This window comes from Polyodon spathula, chromosome 25 (assembly GCF_017654505.1).
Source record: "Polyodon spathula isolate WHYD16114869_AA chromosome 25, ASM1765450v1, whole genome shotgun sequence".
NCBI classification, from domain to species: domain Eukaryota; kingdom Metazoa; phylum Chordata; class Actinopteri; order Acipenseriformes; family Polyodontidae; genus Polyodon; species Polyodon spathula.
Genome location: NC_054558.1, coordinates 8,394,181 through 8,416,842, shown reverse-complemented (window position 1 = coordinate 8,416,842; position 22,662 = coordinate 8,394,181). Strand labels below are relative to the sequence as shown.

The 22,662-nt window shown below is 40.9% G+C and overlaps 1 protein-coding gene across 1 annotated transcript in view; it reads right to left on the bottom strand.

Moving 5' to 3' along the window:
- Positions 1 to 22,662, bottom strand: part of LOC121299702 (plexin-A2-like) — a 151,815-nt gene that overhangs the window by 30,780 nt on the left and 98,373 nt on the right. The window contains exons 13-17 of the mRNA XM_041227639.1: positions 14,172 to 14,323; positions 6,373 to 6,490; positions 5,155 to 5,291; positions 2,394 to 2,561; positions 1,163 to 1,256 (exon numbers count right to left, since the gene is read on the bottom strand). Coding sequence (XP_041083573.1) covers positions 1,163 to 1,256; positions 2,394 to 2,561; positions 5,155 to 5,291; positions 6,373 to 6,490; positions 14,172 to 14,323 — 669 coding nt within the window. The remainder of the gene's footprint in view (positions 1 to 1,162; positions 1,257 to 2,393; positions 2,562 to 5,154; positions 5,292 to 6,372; positions 6,491 to 14,171; positions 14,324 to 22,662) is intronic.

Sequence of the window (22,662 nt, the reverse complement as noted above, 5' to 3'; positions counted from 1 at the left end):
GTAATATATTATCCTGATTTATCTGACTTGTGCTCAATTTTATGGCAATGGCATTTGGCGTCCCAGGAAGGCATAATGAATCCCGAGACTCCTTCCTCAAAACCCGAACGATACAGGGAAAACGGGGGCAGGTGGCAACCCTAAATTCTGAGACGTTAGCTTTTGTTATTGCAGAGAGCAGCAAACAAGTAAATCTACACCTGAATCTGCCCCAGGAGAATTTCTCTCTTATTATTATTGTTATTATTTTTTTCAAACCGATCTGAAATACAACTCATTTACTTTATTAAAAGCAGTCCTTCCCCCTCAAGACAAATGCCAAATCCAATCAGCATAGATTTCCTTTCCTCTCAGCTCTTACTGTTTTATTCCTTTTAATGCTGACGACAGCTTTTGACCAAAGTTAATCTTCCATTAAAACCCATTAAGGAATTTTCTGAATACCATTAAACCCACCCAAGTGGTTTTTAATACAGACAAAGAAAAAAAAAAAGATATCGCCTCACTCTTAACATGTTTGTTTATTCACTGCAACATTCTAATTGAGGCGATGGAATTAACTTTTTCTTTTTAGCATCCCTGCTGTCTGTGACCTGTTTTCCACGGTAAAGACGACTTGCTCTTCCATCTTGCGCAGGTTCCTATTGCCCGATCAAGTCCAGCACTGTACCAGCTTGTCTCCACAGTGGTAAGACATTTAGACACCGCAGTTCTGACATTCTGGGGCTGCAGGGCAACTGACAGCATTGAGGAGAACGTTTCAACAGAGGCCAGCTTACGGGTCAAGCGAGCACTATATCTCTCTACTGTTCAGTTTTTTTTCCCCATCCGTTCGCTTCATATCTGACATTTCTGTAACTCCACGGATTTAATGGAAGCCATCCCCTTCTGGAGGTCTTTCTCCGTGATTCTCCGCAGTTAGGTGTGGGAGTGCATTTCAATGTTTAGACTGTGGTCATTATGCTAGTTGGACTGAACATTCTACCAATTTTAACAGTACACCAAAAACAAATGTGTTTTTTTTTACATTGCAATAAAGCAGCATCGACATGTCACAATGGGTATTATGATGTCACAGGCGTGATGAGGTCACAAAGGGGCTTTGGTTGCATTAAATAAAAGAGCAAGGATGAAAACCTCTGGAAACTGTCAGCCTACTCACATTGTCAGACTCGTGGCCGTTGTATTTCACTCTGATCCGGGGCTCCTGAATCACATCCAGGTTAGTCCCTGTGATAGTCAGGGGAGTGTGGCCACTGTGAAAGAACATGAACAACTATTAGAGTGACACTGGGCTTGTGTTTAAAAGAAGAAATGATAGCTAATATACAGACCACGTGGACACATCAGTAATCTCTCTATGCACACACCTCAGACATGATCTCTACGCATCCAAACAGAGCGGTTACTAATGAACGAAAGAATGATTAGCAAAGCAAGTAAGTTTTCAAAGTTTTGACTAATAGACCCACCCCACCCCTTTTCTGGATCTTAGCATCAGTAACCTTTTGCAGCATGTCTGGTTCTCTTAGATTAATTCACCCAAGAAAACAAAAACTGGGGAGGGATTAAAGTCATCTTTTGTTGCGCTGCTTGTCCTCAAAGTGACGACGCTTGTGTTTGCATTACAATGCGATTCCGTGACAGCTCCTGCATGTGTTGAATCGCCCCTGTCTAAAGCAGTGAAGTGGAGCTGGTAATCGTGCAGGAAGCAGACGGCTCTGCCTTGCCCTGTACTGTACAGTCAGATACGAACGCCTCCAGCACACAGGCCTGTTCCTCTCTGCCTGAAAGTTAAATGAAGTGAGGAGTTGAAGGGCAGGTAAAGGGGAGCTCGTAGCTGCTGGTGTTGAGTGACAGCATCAGCACACCGAGCTCTGATATGAGTAAGGGGACAGGACGTCTTGAACAATCAGATAAACCACACATCACTGGCCAGTCGGAATTTCACTGTAGAGTCTCTTGCTTTAATGAGCGGCGTTATCTTGTCATGCTGATATTCATTTCGGGAAGCTGGTTCTTCTGAGCACAAGAATATTTATTTAAAGATATTTAGGGAGGATGGTTTCAGAGGCTGGTTTTCTTTTTTGTATGATTTAACATTGCTTAGTGCCTTGGGCTGCTTCAAAAGACATTCACTATGCAGATTTATATTGCATTATACTGGGACAGTATTCGCTCCAGTACAAATTTTGAAACAGCATTTGCAACGCTCCAAAACTAATAAGAAACACATTTAAAAAACCTGTAGTTAAGAATAGTTTATTGCAATGTTTCAGACAATGCAGTTGGACACTAGCTAAAGCTTCTGGAATATATTCTATTTATTACAAACCAGTTCTGTGCTGCAGAGAGCACTGCCCCCCCTCTACTGACGAGCAGACCCCTCTCACCTTGCGATGCTCCACTCGGGTTCGATTCGCTGCACTGTGGGGTCCTCGATGTACTCGAACTGCAGGCTTTCCTCCACCTGGGCACGATCCACACTGACCCTGATCCGGGCCAGGCCAACTCCAGTGGGCGAGGGCGCGGAGTAGCAGACGATCTCTGTCATAGTGCGCCTGCAAGGGAGGTGGCAGTTTAACACAGTAACAAAGCAAGACAGCGAGCTATGTGCAGTGTCACATGTGAACCCTGGATTCAGAGGCGTCTTAATCAATCAGCCGCTCCACCTTGCCTCTGGAGTTATTTTTTCCAAATTTTCATAGGGGTGGTCTAATTCCTATTGCCAGTCTGCCCACACATTTCTGCATGGTTACTTTTAACAGGCTGGTGTGCTCTACCGCTATTTTTTTTTTTTTTTAAGTGACCTTTGCTGAGCATTCGTTCGGCTGATTCCCCACTGAACTTCAAAAGAGCTGGCATAGCAGCGCTGCCCCCTGGCAGAATTAATCGTGTCGTGCCCAGGCCGGCGGAAACAGTCACATTGAAACGGTTGGCAACCTTACAACAGTTAAACCAGGGTGGCGCTGTGGAAATATCCTTTCAGTCCTCTGCTTTGAAGTTAATTAGTTCACACTAGAGCCTTGCTACCCAACCCGAGTCTGACGGGACCGACAGTAAGTGTTGGGTTTGGGTTTGGGTCGGGTTAGTGTTATCAGTGGGTGGATTATGCTGCTTTTAATTCTAAGTGAGTATTTTTTTCTTGCTCTGTGTGCAAGTGCTTCCTAAAACCCACTTCCTGCTGTATGCTTTTTTGAAAAACCACTCGCCATGCACCATAGGTTCTTTGAGAAATTACCTCTCTTAACATCATATCACAAATACGCTTACTCGTTTTGCACAGCGTGTCAAATTCTGCATGGCCGGGCTTTACTAAGTAACCACAAGATATAATTAAATTTCCAACGCAACCAACAACCAATAGTCATCTCGGCTGATAAACTGACATTTCGTGCAGCCTGTCAAATGCTGCGTGGGCGGTCTTAACGGGATAGAGTTCAGTTGCAAAACACCAAAGTCATCAAATTTTAACAGTCTGTCTTATACAAATGCACACACACACACACAAAAAAACAAGTGCAATGTCTAATTAACAGCTCTCATCAGTCGACAATTCATGCCTTTTTTAGATAATGACACAAACCGTACGTCCTGTAGCAAACTGCATGCATTTGTTTAAATGCAAAGAACGGCTAAATACACAGCATTAAAACACGGCTCTTTAATTCCCTGTGTTTTCTTTCTTTTTGTCTTACACTCAGAATGTGCTGTGATGACCCATTTTATATTATGAATTATGCAATTATGATAATAAGCGGGTTCATTTGTATATAGGCTGATAGAGGGTAAAAAAATAATTATCAACAGGAGAATGTGTAGCAGTGGAGCGTTCCGTTGCCTGAAAGGGTACACATCCACCGGTTGGAAAAACTATGACACTCTTGTATTCAGCGATAATAAAAGTCCATCATGTGGTTTTGTACAATGTAAATCTTGCAGAATATTACTGAAACATGACAGCAGAAAGATGGGGAATTCATCTCTGCAGCAGCACAATGAAAAGTGATGTATTCATCCTGTAGCTGTTTTAAAAGCCACAGCTGTGGTGTAATATTTGTTAATTTAGAGGTTTGACATGATATAGGCTTGTCCAAAATGAGCACGCGAATTTGCAAGAGCATCTTCATGTGTGGCTATTTATGGTAACAAAGTTTTGAAGAAGCCTGCTGTTGTCTTCTTTTAAATCAATACTCTACACTGATGGTATTTGGTTTCAATAGCGTATGTTTGGAATATATTTGTGGAGTTGGGTCGGATCGGGCTGGGTCGGGTATGCAAATATTTCAAAGGGCTCGGGTCGGGTTCGAATTTGTTTGACTGGGTCGGGTTCGAATCGGGTTTTAAATTTAGGCCCGAGCAGACCTCTAGTTCACACAATAAACAGAGGGGGTCGGGGTACAGAGCTAAATCTTTATTTGCATTGAATAACACCTCTAATGCAGTAATTGAAATCAAAAAGCTCCAGCACATTCTCTGCTTTTGACCTCCCCCTCCCCAGCTGAAAGACCGTTCAAAATCAGTTCAAGTATACTGTCTAAAGCACTTGATACTGCACTAGCCAAGAAAGCACAGATTTAAACAGCTGCAGCTTCCAGTTTCAAGGCAGGCCGTGGTGCACACTGCACTGTCATGGCATTCAGTGTGCTGTGCACTGCAGCCACGTTCTGTCCCTCTCTCTGCTTATTGTCCGCAACTATCCTGCCCGCAATCAGGCAATTAGCTGCGGTCTTTATGATTAGCCCATCACAGCAAATCTGCCCACAATTCCTATCACCCCCCCCTCTCCCTAATTCCCTGGTCAGACAGGGTTCCCGAAATAGAACACTGTAATTAGCTGGCATATCATTAAAGACGTTTCATCTAAATCAACTTCGCTACATTACAGCAGGAACTCAGTGGCTCACCTTTAAATAGAAAAGGCAAAACACGCTTTCTGGCTATGGCATTCTGCTGATGCTGATGCATGGGTGATTTGAAGACTATTTTATTAATGGTCTAGAAGGAATGATACATTGGGTGCTGGTGCATTAGTGGAAAATCTGGTGTTCTCAACCTGGCTATACAGCGGTATCTCTAACACCCGCTAACTATGTATACAGAGAGAGAGAAACAGGCAGTTAGGTAGATATTGTTAAGGTGTGTCTGTCTTACCCGTAGAACTCGCATGTCTGATTTCCGAAGAAGACAGACACGCTGCTCCCAGCTCCCAGGTTTTGCCCCATTATGGTCACCTTTGTCCCCCCAGACTCTGGTCCCCGACTGGGGGACAAGGCTTCCACAGCTGGTTCCTGAAAACAAAGCAGGACTTAAAATCTAAAGCTGTAGCATCGTCTAAAATAGTGACAGATCTGAGACACAGCAATGCATAGCAGTTTGATCCACTCCTGGTTTCACTAGGAAGTTCAAGATGATCTGAGCTTGTTACCTACACACAGTGGCTAATCGAGCTCGGAATGGGTCAGACTGCTACGCAGTAGGAGTCTTATTTCCATTCCTACATAATCAGATATTTGAGGTTTGTTTGGTGAAACCATAGTTGTTTTACTTTAAAAAGACATTGAACTCAAAAGTCGAGTCTTTGGTCTTTGGAAGGATGTGTAATTAAAGACTACATACAACACGACGCTATGCAATTGAAAGAGTAAACCCAAATGCACCTTAATTACTGCATATTTTACTGCACAGCAGTGCTGTAGGGTAATCTCACAGCACAGTGAAAAGTATGACCATCACATACAGTGGTGGCGTGCATCGAGGGGCGGCAGGCAGCAATTATAACAACCTCAGCTGATTCAGCTGTCAAGGGGGGCAGGGTTAAAAGAATGTTTGTGGGCACCTGTATGTGCTCCAAAACTAAAATCACATGTATAATTACAACCACTAATTATTTTTGCATAAACTGCCCTTTATCTCCAGGGATGGCACAGACTCACTGCCCATCTGCATTGTCCACAGTGTTTCCAGTCTAGTGGATAAGTGATAGCAGGTAATGGAAGAATGCAAGACATAGCCAGCAAGGGACACCGTGTCTCTGATAGTCATGCTCCTCCTCACAGAATGGGTTTTTTTAGTGTGGGGTTACCTACACAGAATCATCGTGTTTTCTGTTTGTCCTACACTGTATTTTTAAACCTAGCAGTATACAGGGTTTTGAGACGTGATACTGTCAACTTGCTTTGCAACATTTCCACATTAGAGTAGCCGTAACTCTAAATGTTTTGTATCGCTAATGTCGGCATTCAAAGATCAGTTTCGCTTTTGGGGGGGTGGAAAGCATGCCTCTATCTCTGAAAGAAATTAAAGGCATCTGAGAGATTCCAGGATGGAAAATATTTCCCTCTGTAAATAGGTCAGGTTATCAACACTCACCACGAACGTATAGAGCTGCGTGGATTTGGTCTTCAGCTCTGGTTTGCACTCCCCAATGCAAAGATCAACTGATCCGGATGACATCTGTGGCCGGGCCGGCTCCATCTCACACACGATCCTGCAAGAGATAGAAGAGCGGGGTCACTGCGGGCTCAGGAGCAGCGCCAGGTTCTCAAGGCTACAGGGCGAGGCGTGACCTCATGTGAGGTGAACAGCAGGTATAAGTAAATCCAGTACATTAATGGATGAATTTAAATGAAAGCATGAGTCACTGAAGTGTGTGGGCTAACCTGCACATAACTCTGAGAATATGCATGTTCAGACACAAATAAAAAAAAAAAAAAACAGTTCCTACACAGGTCGTACACAAAGAAAGGCGCTCATGCGATGACTGAATGAGCTTTTGAGGTTGACAAACACTGTTGCACCGACGCACTGGTGAGCATTAGGGGGCTACATTTGAAAGGGTAACCACGATGTCCTGTTGGCATAGATACAGTAAGATATCACGCCGTGACAAACAGTGGCTTGCAAAAGTATTGACCCCCCCTTGGCATTTTTCCTATTTTGTTGCCTTACAACCTGGAATTAAAATTGATTTTTATTTGGATTTCATGTAATGGACATACACAAAATAGTCCAAATTGGTGAAGTGAAATGAAAAAAATAACTTGTTTAAAAAAATTCTAAAAAAATAACGGAAAAGTGGTGCGTGCATATGTATTCATCCCCTTTGCTATTAAGCCTCTAAATAAGATCTGGTGCAACCAATTACCTTCAGAAGTCACATAATTAGTGAAATAAAGTCCACCTGTGTGCAATCTAAGTGTCACATGATCTGTCACATGATCTCAGTATATATACACCTGTTCTGAATGGCCCCAGAGTCTGGAACACCACTAAGCAAGGGGCACCACCAAGCAAGCGGCACCATGAAGACCAAGGAGCTCTCCAAACAGGTCAGGGACAAAGTTGTGGAGAAGTACAGATCACGGTTGGGTTATAAAAAAATATCCAAAACTTTGAACACCCCATGGAGCACCATTAAAGCCATTATTAAAAAATGGAAAGAATATGACACCACAACAAACCTGGCAAGAGAGGGCCGCCCACCAAAACTCATGGACCAGGCAAGGAGGGCATTAATCAGAGAGGCAACAAAGAGACCAAAGATAACCCTGAAGGAGCTGCAAAGCTCGACAGCGGAGATTGGAGTATCTGTCCATAGGACCACTTTAAGCCGTACGCTCCACAGAGCTGGGCTTTATGGAAGAGTGGCCAGAAAAAAGCCATTGCTAAAGAAAAAAATAAGCAAACACGTTTGGTGTTTGCCAAAAGGCATGTGGGAGACTCCCCAAACATATGGAAGAAGGTACTCTGGTCAGATGAGACTAAAATTGAGCTTTTTGGCCATCAAGGAAAACGCTATGTCTGGCGCAAACCCAACACCTCTAATCACCCCGAGAACACCATCCCCACAGTGAAGCATGGTGGTGGCAGCATCATGCTGTGGGGATGTTTTTTATCGGCAGGGACTGGGAAACTGGTCAGAATTGAAGGAATGATGGATGGCACTAAATACAGGGAGATTCTTGAGGGAAACCTGTTTCAGTCTTCCAGAGATTTGAGACTGGGACGGAGGTTCACCTTCCAGCAGGACAATGACCCTAAGCATACTGCTAAAGCAACACTCGAGTGGTTTAAGGGGAAACATTTAAATGTCTTGGAATGGCCTAGTCAAAGCCCAGACCTCAATCCAATTGAGAATCTGTGGTATGACTTAAAGATTGCTGTACACCAGCGGAACCCATCCAACTTGAAGGAGCTGGAGCAGTTTTGCCTTGAAGAATGGGCAAAAATCCCAGTGGCTAGATGTGCCAAGCTTCTAGATACATACCCCAAGCGACTTGCAGCTGTAATTGCTGCAAAAGGTGGCTCTACAAAGTATTGACTTTGGGGGGGTGAATACTTATGCACGCTCAAGTTTTCTGTTTTTTTGTCTTATTTCTTGTTTGTTTCACAATAAAAAATATTTTGCATCTTCAAAGTGGTAGGCATGTTGTGTAAATCAAATGATACAAACCCCCAAAAAATCCATTTTAATTCCAGGTTGTAAGGCAACAAAATAGGAAAAATGCCAAGGGGGGGTCAATACTTTCGCAAGCCACTGTACCTTAACGATAAGCCCAAACTGACCTGCCCGAGGGATCAATAAGAGTGTATCAGATAAGTCACCAGATGGCCTGATCAAATTTCACCAAATCATCAGGTGGAAAGAACAATTGTTCTAACATAAAAACGACAGCTATTGATCGCTCCTAACAGAGAGTAATAAACTGGGTAAGCAATCATCAACCCGATTAGCAGGAGCCGTGCTTATTACTGGTCTTATTAAGTGCACTTCTGAGTCACAAGTAGGGAGTGTTCCACTCCAAGCGTGGACCTTTGGCGCGCAGTCCAGTAACGTACCCAATTGTCACCACCTGTGTGACGATTACAATGCATGACACAAGGAGGTGTTATGTACTGTAGGAATGCAGTTTTTTTTATGGCTAATCATTCATTTTAACAAAATATGTCCAAAACATTCCCAGCTCACTGTGGCTAAAAAAACCTTTAAAAAGCAGTTGGAGATTATTTATCTAGCGCATAACTAAACATTAGAATTCAATTTTAGGAAGATATTTGCAAAGTTTTGCCTATAATTAGGGCTTCTGATTTTCAGTTTTAACTGACAAAAACCCGACAAAAAAATGAAATTGGTGGATAGCCAATAAACACCGGAAAAACTGTGGAACTGGTTAATCAATTCACATTGACTTTACCCTTTTCCCACTAAAAAATAAAACCTACTACAAAAATAATAATAAATACATTTCCCAGTGCTGCTGGGCAATGTCCCGCCTTCCTGACTTGTATCTATCATTGATTCGTTCTGAATACTTTAACCTGCCCCAACTACTGAGTGACAGCACATTCCTACGTTTCGATTGGAGACTCCGCTTGCGAGATTTAAAATGAGATTACAATCAAGAATGGAGGTGGTGGGATTTAAAGCTTTATTACAGTTAAGATACAAGGGAATTGTGGCAAAATGTACAAAAATGCCTCCACACAAAAACCGCAGGAGAATGTGCCCGTGACCAGAGGGATTTCATTGTGGAAGACAGCAAAGGAAAGAAGGTACAACTTAAGTGTGTACTGTCGAGTTACTACTATACATATTTTGACAGAAAAAAAGCTCTAGCATTTTGTAAAGTAACCGAAAACACTAATTTCATAGAGTACACCAAAAATGAAAGCCCCAAATTAAAAACTATTTACATAAAACTCGAAAATAGCTAAAATTAAGCACAGAAAAATACAATTAATAAAACCTGAAAAACACATGCCCTAGTCATAATGCACCTACTGTACCATTTCATTCTGCTGACCTGCAGTTATAATACAGTAATGCAATGTATTTATCCAGTGGAGCTAAAAGCACAATTCTACACGGTGTACTGCACTGTATATCTGAAATCAAGCCATGACACACTTAACTGGGGTGGTTTGGGTCAATGTGACCCTACAGGGATCTATCACCTGCCCTTGCATTAAGAACCCTCCTCCAGAAGTGAAAACAATAGGGTGCGTGACACTCAAAACACATTAACATTGAAAACTGTCTTCCATTTAGCTGCACACCTGACTCTCCATGGCTGTTTTCTACTTTTCCCCTGACATTCTTTTTTTTGCAGCAAAACCAATGAATTCACTCCTACTCGGATTAAACTGCTGTCAGAGCCAATGCGCGACTAACACATTTTCCCCTACAGCCAGTGGCATGCAGCGCATTTCAATTAGAAAGGTTCTACATAAACCCATATTGCATGAAGGAGCGCTGCTCATGGCAACACAGGGCCGGCTCCTATACAGAGGGGATTGGGTAATACAAAGTAAATGCATGATGAAACAAATAAAGTGATTTAATATTAACAATGTAAACCAGCTGCCAGGGTTGCTAAACACTTGAAATACCAGTTTATTAGAAGCCTGGAAGAAGCAAAAACTATCTTAAAAAGGTCAAATACAGACCATGCAATACTTATTTTGTTCCCTATATATTATTGCATATTAAAATCAACATTAAAAACACCTATCTACTAAAGACGTCATTGAACAAGCAGGTAAGACAGAGTTAATGTGAGTGTCGAGTTGGTTTGTGTGGAGCAGTATTGTCTTTCTAAGTTCATTCTCTCTTTCAACCCCACACTGGACTATTCAATAGACTACAATGCATGTCACTAAATTCACACCAAACTCGCTATACTGCACACAAGCAGGCCTCAAATCAGCAGCAGATCTCAATAGCACCACTCTGAACAGGTAGTGGCTAAAGGTGATGAATTTCAGACTTCAGACAGTGGACCACCATCACAAAGTGCTCTACAAGATACGAGAATAAGGTGTGTGAAATATGCATCAGCTGCAGAGTCACTTACAACAACGTCTCACCTGAAAGCCAGTTTTATGGCAATACATTCACAGCTGCTTAGACAGGAGTGTTTGCTTGTTTGCTTCCGTCTTGATTACAACATGCTTTAAGGACTTGCAGAAACAACAAACGCCAGGGTCCCACTTCAAGTCTCTGCTCATTAAAGTATGAAGATGCGTGGGATGGGTCTGCAAATGACTTTCAGTAGGAAGCCTCAGTGTTCATTCACACATGCTGGTTATTAGATTTAAAATACTCGCGCTTGATTAGGTCCAGTGCTTACCCACAGAGCTCCATGGCAATTCAAATGAAATTGGATCTCTCAGCCCGGTAACCCTTAGTTCACATTAAAGCAATAGGAACGCTCATAAAGAAAATAGACAGTGGTAATTGAGTACTCCAAGGCATGTAGCCGACACCAGCATTTTAAAAAAGGACCAGAAAACAAATGATTATGTTTCTTTGCAATTTTGCCTGGCGTGAACTCTAGCGTGCTCTAAGGCTCTGTCTGGCAATTCAATTGCAAAGCAAGCAAGCAAAATTGCATTTTAACTTAATTGTTTTCAGTGCTTACTAGAATATAACAAAGGAAAACATCTGTTACTGTATATTTATCACATGATATAATGGAAACTCGGACTGTGTTTGCATGCAGCTTTGAAACACAGTGTTGCTTGACAAAATCTAAATCAGTCACCAACCTGCTGAACCAACACTGGCCATGTTTCATTGTTCAGAAAGCACTGTTGGCCTTCTTTGGCTTTCTATTTGCCAGGCGGGTTTATTGTTTTGTACAATAGATAAAATAAAAACTATAAAAAAAAAAAAAAAAAAATTATATTTTTACTTTTGAAGCATGTAAGGTGACAATCAAATAGGTGTGAATTGGCAATTATAAATATTCTCATACAATACAGAACTCCTTTTGATAGTCTGACTCACTGCGAATATTATTTTTATCCTGCTGAAACTTGCCAACACTTACTCCCGGACCTCACTGACATGCAAAATAATTGTTGCCTCTGGGCATGTGAATGCAAATGCAATAATAGGTGCACAAGGAATATTGATTTCACTTCTATAGATCTCCTCTGTTCCCTTCTGGCTCAGAAAACAAGCAATGCATCCGGACAACAGATGGGATGGCGATTTTAGGCAAAGTCTATATCCCAGTCCATTCAGATCCAGCCATCATATTAATTTAAAAGCAACAAGAGATTCAACCAGTAGTAACGAGGGTCAATATTGTCTGGCAGTGCAGAGTGTGACTTATACTTCTTACTCAAACTCATTTTGCATATTTATGTTCTGTGAATGAAACAGCACTTCATTATGGTGAAGTGTCATCTCGTTTTACATTTCCCTGCAGCTTCCAGGCTTGGTTTTAAGTCCAGCTTCAAGTGCTTATGCTCTCTCATGTTTTGTTCCCAAACATTTCAAAAGCTGAAAAAAAACTGCTGACAGATGTTGAGAGTGCAGCTGACCCTGTCCACTGAAACCTCTTTTCTAAACTTACTCCCTTCGGAAAAATTAAAAAAAGGCAAAGAGTTTCACTTGTTTTAATTAGCCCAAGCTGAGGCTGCTGTGCCAGATAGTCATGTTGACACTTCCGACAGGAGCTAGGTATTTTATATAGCTAGTTAGGGAATTCATTTGTTATGAAACCATTTACATACACCAGCCTTCTGAGCCTGGAACGCAAGCCTCTCAGCACGCTTCTGTCTTTAAAACAATACCCCTGCTCTTTTATTTAACTGCACCTGTAAGACGCTGAGTGGCTTTGTTAGTTTGTGTATCCCAAATTAAAAAGTGTGTTAAATTAAGCAAATAGAAGTAGTAGCACACTAATACTGCATTGAGAAGTGAGGTCATTGCAATTACAGCTGCGGTCTAGCATCTGCAATTAAAACATCTGTACAGTGCTGCTGCATAACAGCTGGCTCTATTACATTTTCAAGCTGCAGTTTAATGCAGTTTTTTTTTCTTCTGAGCTTCACTTTAGTTCAACTCCTGACCTGATCCAATTAGGAATGTTCTTTGTTTCCACTCAGAAAACAAACAAATCAGAGTGATTAGCAGCTCTAGTCCTGAATTCTAGTTGCACTAAAAAGGCAAACATGTTCACCAATTAGTGAAAAAAGACAAAACAGCTTTCATTTGAGGGAGGGGGGGTTGCTGAGTCAGCTCCCTGGTTCAGTATATCTCTCCCTTTCCACTGTGTATTTGTCATCATTTATGCATGTTAGAAATATAAACGATTGCATACACTACAATGCAAGAAGGTTAGTGTGCTCAAATAGACAGATGTGTCTTTCAAAGCAATCCCAGCGCCACACACACACACACACAGCACTGCAGGGACTGAATCCTTCTCTAGGGGATAACCACATGTACTGCTATTGTTAGCCTCATTTTGCATACTTTTAATTTAGTACAGTAAATGAAAGAATATTATTCTGGAAGCATGATTGGTGATTGTTTAATTGCTGTTGCAGACCGTTGATGGGAAAAGGGGACTGTCTGTTAAAACCAGGAGGTCTGGCCCCCGTACCACTGCCTGGTAATTCTGCTGTATCGGGTTCGTCCCTGGGACTCTGCCTCGAGGCAACTTATACATTGTACTAGTTTTTGGGAGTACAACGCAGTACCGGGCTCTGATGGAGTGGATAGGGAAGCGACAGCAGGTCAGAACAAAAGCGTTCCTTCAGAACACTTCTAACAGTGCTGAACGCATGATCAAAGACAGTATTTCTTTTCACCCAGAAATGAACTTTACATTAGAATAACCCGAAGATAAAATGCTCACACTAGTCACACAGTTTCAGCATTTTCAAATGGCAAAGCAATGGGTATATAAAAGTGGTCTGCATTTTTGTAGGTATTTTTTTTAACTAGACCTATTCGCATCACCCTGTAGAATTAACTCATTTTGCTTCATAAAGTCGAATGAAGTCTGCTGAATAATGTTACGTTAATATATTGAATTACATACCGCTTTGTAGTTTTCCATACACAATGAAAAACTGACAAAAAATGAAAAATGTGACATTTCCAAATCTAACATGAAATACTGTACTACTATTATGGCTTCCGATAGACTTTTGCGATATCATTTTGTAGTTTCTTTGATTACATGATGTTAAATTATGTTCATATTTTTTTTTTTTTTATTATATCTCAATCCTAAAATTCTAGATGATATTCAGCAATGGCCAAAATTCTAGGTGAAAATGTTTGGCTACCACTGTACAGGTCTGCTGTGTTGAAAGAGTTTATCAGGAGCCAGACTAATAAATATTACTACTAGTAACAGGTAACTCACTGTTCTGCAATGATGTATCCGTCCTGTAGGGGGCTGCACCGCACGCCGGCCACCTGCACGTTGTGGATGATCTCGGAGAAGTCCAGGCCCAGGTTGACTCCGTGGATCGTGACACGTGTCCCTCCTTCGGGAGGACCGGCCACCGGGGTCACCTGGACAGGGAGAGACAGACAGCGTCACTCTCCAACTCAGAATTCACTACACCATGGGGCAAAGCTGGGAACACAGCATTGATTACGGCTTCATGTACAGTATGGCTTTTTTTGAGGCTGTATTGAGCTGGCAAGGTCTACTGAGATGTCCTCATGGAGGTCTTTCCCACCCACTTGTCTGAGAATGTATTGACCAGTACTGAGATAGAGATACAGTCACTGACATAGCACCACTATTCTTAATGCAAAGTGACCTCAAGATCTTTCACATCCACATGGTAGACAGAACCCTGGTTTCAACACCCAGCCACAGGACAGCACCTCTCCCAATGCTCCCTGCCATTGAGGCCGCTGGAGTATCATATAACCAGCTTTAGCACCACTGCTGAAAAACCCTGCAGACACTGGCAGTTATTCTGGCCACCTCAAACAGAATGACATTTTCGTGTTTGCTTCCTGGAATAGCTCCAGAGCTCGTACTGCATGCCTGCTGTCGGCACAGTAGGTCGATACCATAACTAGGGTTTCAATCCAGTTGTACCGTATGTCGGTGTACTACAGAAAGCAGTATTATCTAAATCACAACGCCATCACTGGCTTCTGCAAGCATTCTTAACAGCCTCCTGCAGTTTCTAAACCTACTCCCACACACAATATATCTAACAGGGATTAAATTACCACCTACAATTGCCACCTTCTAATAAAACACAATACGGGTACACAGCGTGACCTTGGCTATTGCTTTACAAATCACAAGAACCTCCATGGCAATCCTCCATGTCACCATGCTCCCTATGAGTGTGTATTGCGTTTGTGTATTTATGTTACTCTGTGCGTGTAATGAAGATGCCAATGTACAGAATCCAGGCTTTGTTTCATTAAATACTTACATCAAAAAATAAAATACTGTGCTGTACTGCACCAGACACCAATCCTTGTTTATCGGTCTGTCATTCAAATAACTATTCTATAATGTAAAAATAAAGACTGTTTAATTTCCCTACGCTGCCTCTGTGCCTAACGGCAGTGCCACATTGTAACCTAGATTTAGTGGACATTAATTGCTTACTGCGTCGAGTAACTCCCATTGCTGAGCCCAAGGGCCAGAATAAATGTTTCAGTACTGCCCGGGAATGGAAGAGATAGTTAAACTGTAGAGGAAAGACGTCAGTCTAAAAATATCTGTGGTGTCACAAGAAATAAACAGGCACCCCTCAACACATAGTAGCCACAATGGAGGGAGTTTGCATTGTGATCTGTGTGCATTGGCACTCACACAAAGTCAGGTGCATACTCTTTGACTGTAAGAGAAGTGACACAGATGCAAGACTGCTGCTTCCAAGTGTTTTCCAGTCCAGATGATCGAAGTCTCTTGCATTCTAACGCACGATGGTCTTTGGGGCTTCTTTGACAAACATGTGCAGTGGTCAATACGATTGTGGTCTACCTCTTCTTTTTTTTGCACACTCAGATTCTGGGCATGCAATGTAATCCTTTTCTCTGTAGGTGAAACACTTCCACGAGAAGTTTCATTCTGCCTGCCACAGCAGCTTACCACTGTGGGTAGCTGTTTGCAAAAGTTCTAACCCCACTGCATTTACAATATCAGGAAGTGGGTGGACTGGGTTACCTGAAATGATCCCTCAGGTAACGGCTGACCTACATATTTAACCTTACACTGCATCAGTGAATTTGGGAAGTATTTGCTCCTCCTAATATTACTGCTGCGCTACAAAATAAAATGATTTGCATTACACTTCAGAGACTTTCTCAAATCCAGGACAGCTAAGAGATAATTCCGTATCCAAGACCTGTACACAAATTACAGCTGTTGCTCAAAAGTGATGCTGGTGAACACTCTGAAGTAATCAGAGGCGATAATCATGAAGGAATTATAATGATACAGCCCAGTGTTTATTCCACAAGGATGGAATTTTTCTGCCTATAATCTTTAATGGCTGTTTCAGTTACTCTCCCTGATAACAGTAATGCTGAGAGGCAGTGAGCTGTAGCAGGAGATCCAATGATGCTCCCACTTCCCTCCTAAGCACTCTGCATGTTAACTTTGGGATGGTGCAGCCCTGCCTGAGGTTCATACACAAATTGATTTCTATTTTACCTGCTGATGGATAATCTTGCACTTCATCCTTGCAGTGCTTTTAACTGCTGTTTAATGAATCAACCTTTTAACTTGAGGCTGCTGTTCTTGTGCATCTCTGAGTGGCTCTCTCTCTTTTCGTTAGCGTTCGCTCTGCAGAACGGCACTTGTGCTGGTTGTGCCTTGCATGCAGAAAGTGGGTAGAATACTAAAATGGTTTAAAAAGACAGAACCGAAAACACAATAGCTCATACTTTAGTTTAGGATCAACACAATCAATACTGCACTCATCAGTGCGTTATAAACAGGGATTCTGATTCCCGGTTTTAACTGATTAAACCTGCTAAATGTGACATTTCCAAATTTCTAAACCACCCTGGATAACAAAAAAAAAAAATGACATCGGTGGACTGCCAGTAAACACTGGAAAACAAAACTGAGGAAATGGTTAATCAACTCATGTTGACTTTACCCTTTTCCCATTAAAAAATAAAACCTACTACAAAAATAATAATAAATACATTTCCCAGTGCTGCTGGGCAGTGACCCGCCTTCCTGACTTGTATCTATCATTGACTCGTTCTGAATATTTTAAACCCGCCCCAACTACTGAGTGACAGCACATTCCTACATTTCGATTGGAGACTCTGCTTGCAAGATTTAAAATGAGACTACAATCAGGAATGGGGGCTTGTTAGCGAGATTTAAAGCTGTATTACAGTTAAGATACAGAGGATTTAAAACAGAATTGTGGCGAAATGTACAAAAATGCCTCCACACAAAAACCCCAGAAGAATGTGCCCATGACCAGAGGGATTTTGTTGTGGAAGACATATTTAAAACAAGACTACAATCAGGATGGAGGCTTGTTAGCTGGATTTAAAGCTGTATTACAGTAAAAATACTTGGATTTCATTGTGGAAGACAGCAAAGGAAAGAAGGTACAATTTAAGTGTGCAAGTACTGTCGAGTTACTATACATATTTTGACAGAAAAAAATGCTCAAGCATTTTGGAAAGTAACCCCCCCCCCCGCCCCCCCAAAAAAACCAACAATTTACATAAAACTCGAAAATACTAAAAATAAGCACCGAAAAATGAAATTAATAAAAACTGAAAAACAGAAGCTCTAGTTATAAGGCATGATATGGTAGATATTAGGCCATTAATAATAATTATATTCTATTTCAAAACCATCAGCTACATTCTGTTATATAAGATAATAAAACACTGTATTGCATGAATGTTTGATCTTATACACAGTAATCCATCCATTGGGATTCTTGCGTAAAGCACAGTGCCACCTGGTGGTCAAATGCTTTAATTATGGCACAGTTCTTACAGGGAAAATCCAATCTGATGGCCGACGTGAGACTGAACCAGTCACCTCTAACGGTGTAGAGACACCTCATAAGCTAACACTGCTAACTAAGAGCTTGACTCATCAGCCTGTACTGGCCTCCAGCGCTTTAGACACTCTCAGATCTCATCCATGAGATTAATCAACTTTATCTAGGGAGTGACAGAAAAAAAGAAAGAGAGGCTGATCTCAGTAGGGGCAGGAAATGTATCCATCTCTCTCGCTCCCTTCTTTCTCTCTCTCTTTGTCTCTCTCCTCCCTATCTCTCCCCTCTTTCTCTCTCCCCCTCTCCGTCTCCTTTCTCTACCCCCCTCTCCTCTCTATGTTTCTCTCTCCCCCTCCCTCTCTCTCAGCTGCTCTTCACAAATACAATTATTTCCTCTCCAGACTGACTGTTATTCTCTGCGACACTGACCCCCTTTAGCAGTTTGTTCCAGCTGATGCTATATAAATAAATCTTGCAAATAAATTAAATCGAATATCAGACACCAGCAGTTTTCCCCCTATAATGGAAATTTGGGGATGCGTGCACCCATCTCTTGAGCCCATATTTTTCCGCTATATCTTTTTTCCTTTTAATGGGAATGGTTAGCCACAGTTGCTGTGAATGCTCCCCTGTGCTTTGCTGCAAAGCTGACAAACTGCAGGCAGGAGAGTGGTTTTCAAGCCTGTATCATTTGCAGTCACATGCCTTTTAAATACATATTTCATTACAAGCTTTATTTAATATGATTGCCAGTCCTACTGGGGGTTTACGCAGCTTTAATATTCATGTGACCTTATGAAAATAATCATTTAACTGAAATATAAAAAATGCATAACATTCATTATTTTTTTAAATACATACAACATGTCGAGATGCAGGATCCCTATGAATGATTCCAGTAATGGTAACCTACAATTCAATTTCATAATTCATCATGTAGTGTTTCCTGAAAAAGAAAGTGGGATTTTCATGACACAAAAACAAGTACAAATTGAGTCTGGCTCGCTGGGGGCAGTGGTTTTTAAACACAGTCTGCAGTGCGATGAGGTAAATGGTTTTCAAAATTCTTAACACTCTCGTTTGATGAATGTAGTCTGCTTCAGTAGTGAAGATTGCACCCTGGCACATATCCTCACACCTTAACCCTCTCCATCTACCCACAGTACAAACACACCCATTCATACCAAATAAAGCTACTGTGTACGTGCCCACGATCCTGCAAGCAAGCACTTGCAGTGCCATCATTTTTAGTGCTCCTTCTCTCTCTGTTCTGTGTTCCACTCAATCATTCACTAACACGTTTTATTTTTTTTCTCTAAGTGATAATAAAACTTCAATGGAACGTTGGGACTCACGCTAGGTATCATTTAATTTAGTTGTACAAAAAAAAAAAAAAAAAACGCAAAACAGAGCGATCCTTTAGCAGACAGAGAGCTTGCATTAACGCTTCATGCTTAGCACTGGTCCTCTCCCTATTACACTGGCACTGAAAGTTCACACATCATGAACTAGAACTGCTGATGAACACACAGACAGGGACCCGCAGGGACAATTACGGGGCACTGGGGATGGGTGCTGTAACCAAGCGTGTGATCTTTGCAACGGGCAGCAAAGTTTCACTGAGCGAGATTCTAAGACAAAAGGGGGTAGTTATGCTTAAAAAAAGGGAGTTATTTTATTTATTTTTTTTAAGGATATAGCATTTTAAATAAATACATAAATGACAAATAATTAGGCCAAGTTCCTACCTTTCAAATGAGCTGTTGATGATCACTTTAGTACTTGTAGAACCAGAGAAATTATGTTTAAATTTGCGAGTGTGTCAGTGAAACCGTGGTGAACAGTGGTGACAAGTGTAAAAAGGAACCCTAATGTTTTAACAGGCATCCTTTTCCCTGATTTAATGTAAATCGCGTATTTTTTTTCTAGATTTAACAACAAAAAGTCCAGCTTTAGCTAAATACATAAAGGTTAACAAACACATTCTTAAAAATCGGAGTGTAAGCGCAGCTCTGCAACATACAAATATGCCAGTTCAAACGCGTCAGTGGGCACGGGCTTGCACGTTAAAGAGCTATGCACACCGGACGCGAGCTTGCCAATCAAAACTAATTAAAACTATTGATTTAAATGGAGTAATGCACAACGCAAGCGAAGCGAGCAAATACAGAAATACATTGTTTGCGTCGCAATGGACCAAACAGAAATAAGGTCAAAGGCAGTGGCTGCCAGCCTGTCAGCGTCGCTATAAAGACAATAAAAAGAAGATCTCCACATGTCAAGGAATAGCAGAACAACTGGGAATTGATGGTACGTCTATCTCTCTTTATTTCACCTTAATTTTAGTCAAAATTGACTGGGAGCGCCACATTCTAATTTCTGTAGTTTAGGTACTAACTGCTTATTTCCTCTAAGAAAACAAATCTTTGTACTCTTATAAACACTTAAATGACTGTAACAAAATATCTTTAAAATCTGGCTTATATGTATTAAGTGTAATTTATATTACCCACACTTTGTATATGAACTTTAAGCTTTATGTAAACAAATAAATAAATAAACAAACAAACAAACAAACAATGGACACTGGTGGTACACTATGAAGTTTAATAAGAATAAAACATACATGATCATTATTATTTCATCACTGGGCTGTTGTCTTTATCCAAGGTAACTTGCACGTTTTTTTCAAATATTAAAACACAGTGTATATTATATACATGATAAACAACATTAGACACTATTACATACTCATTTTTATTCTGCCAGGGCACTTTAAAATTACAGTTGAACCTAACGCGCTCTCTCTCTCTCTCTCTCTCTCTCTCTCTCTCTAGTTCTGTGCTTTTCTGGATTTTCTTCACACTATCTGCAATGACAAATAACAGAAACAAAACAATATCATAGGTTAAAACTATATATTGTGGCAAAACACTAAATCCAATTGTCCTCATTTAACACTGTAAACCTCAATAATTGTAACATTTGCAAGTTAAGTATACCTATGTGTGTTAAACTCTGAGTATAGAGACACAGTTTAAGCAGCTGCATGAGATCAGACACTAATGGTTTATATATTTTTCTGAAACTGACTTACAGTGACAATAATAATATAAATAATAATAATAATAATAATAATAATAATAATAATAATAATAATAATAATAATAATAATAAGAAGAAGAAGAAGAAGAAGAAGAAGAAGAAGAAGAAGAAGAAGAAGAAGAAGAAGAAGAAGAAGAAGAAATAGGCATCCATGTTTCAGTCAGTTTTGGTCTTAATATAGTAACGGAGATTGATATATATATATATAAAATACACAATATATTGAAAATATTTAACATATTTTAAACTTGTCCTTATCAAAAAGAGAATTGCTGTGGAAACACCTTTCACCAAACAGTTCCCTGGTCTAAAACTTTTAGATTAGTATTAATATCCACTTCCCCTGGTATTGGGGGGTAATATAGAAATGAACGGTGATAAATATGTGTGATACTGAAACACTTGACGAAAGGTAACTGAACAGCAATTCATTGTTCTCATTTAACACTGTGAACTTAAATCATTTTAACATTTGCAGTTTCTAAGTTTTTAAGGTTATATTTTTCAATTAAATTTGCTGATCCTTACCTTGACATGTGGAAAAGTCTGTTTCAGCGGGACTCGTTGTTTGTCGCCTTTGAGTCTTGTTGAAGTCTTGTTGACTTCTGCTCTTGCGCATTTTTTTTGTATTTTATAATAGGAAGCTTCTGTCGTTTTTAAAAATATATAATTTAATTAAATTCACTTCTATATTATCAAATACATTAGAAATGGACTGGGTGCAGCAGCTGTTGATCTGTAGCTCTCCGGTCTAAACAGAGTGAGCCACGACTGTGAACAAGCAGTTCATTAAACTACGATGTGCGGCATGCCCTTGTAAAGCTGTGGTCCTGGTGTCTGTGGATGAGCACTGAATGATCGGGGATTACTGTCCTGCCCTCGTGGGCACATCATTAGCAAAGTGAGGGAGAGAGAGTGTGGGAGGAGGATGGGAGAAGACAAGAGTCATCTCCTGTAGGACTCGAACTCAGCCTGTGATATAAACCTGCGAATCAATTACGAGCTAAATTACCTTACCGTTTTTAATTAGCACATGTGCACTGGGGCGCAGAAACCAGCAGGGAAAATGAAAGAGAGAACAACCATTAAACACCAATAATATACGATCGATCAAGTGCTCTCGGAGCCCAGGTTAAACACAGTGCAGTGGTGTGTTACCAAATGTAACGGATACAATGTCCGAGTGCAACTTGGGCACCATTACAGGAAACAAATTACAGATTATTACAAAGTGCAACCACTTTTTTTTTTTATATGGCGAGAGAAAAATTAAATACAAAGGGTGTTCTTAAATCAATAACAGGTCTTAATAAAATTCAAAAAGACAGAGTGATCTTTATGACGGACTCTCTAAGTTGCATTAATATAAGGAGCTGTTTGAGGCTGGATTAGGAGTTGTTATCAAAGGAGACAGGGGTATCAAACTATGGTTACCATATGAGTCCATGTACACTAGGACAGCTTAGGACAGTTCAGCTCACACCCCAGTGCATTCTGGTAAGTGTAGTCTTGCTGTGAAAGGTACCCGAGACAGGTAAAACATACCAGAATGCTTTGCGATGCGAATTGAAAAGCCTGAACAGATACAAACTGTCCTGGTGTACATGGAGTCATGTGGTAACCTTATCTCGAAGATACTTTCAAGTCTGAAACAATTTTACATGTACTAGATACAGACAAAAGAGAGCGTTTTGTAAGCTGTGTTAAGACGTCAGCACTGTTCAGTTCATACGTGGTGTTGACACCCAGCGCCCTGACACACACAGTACTGCGGAGCACAGCCCCGCCCCC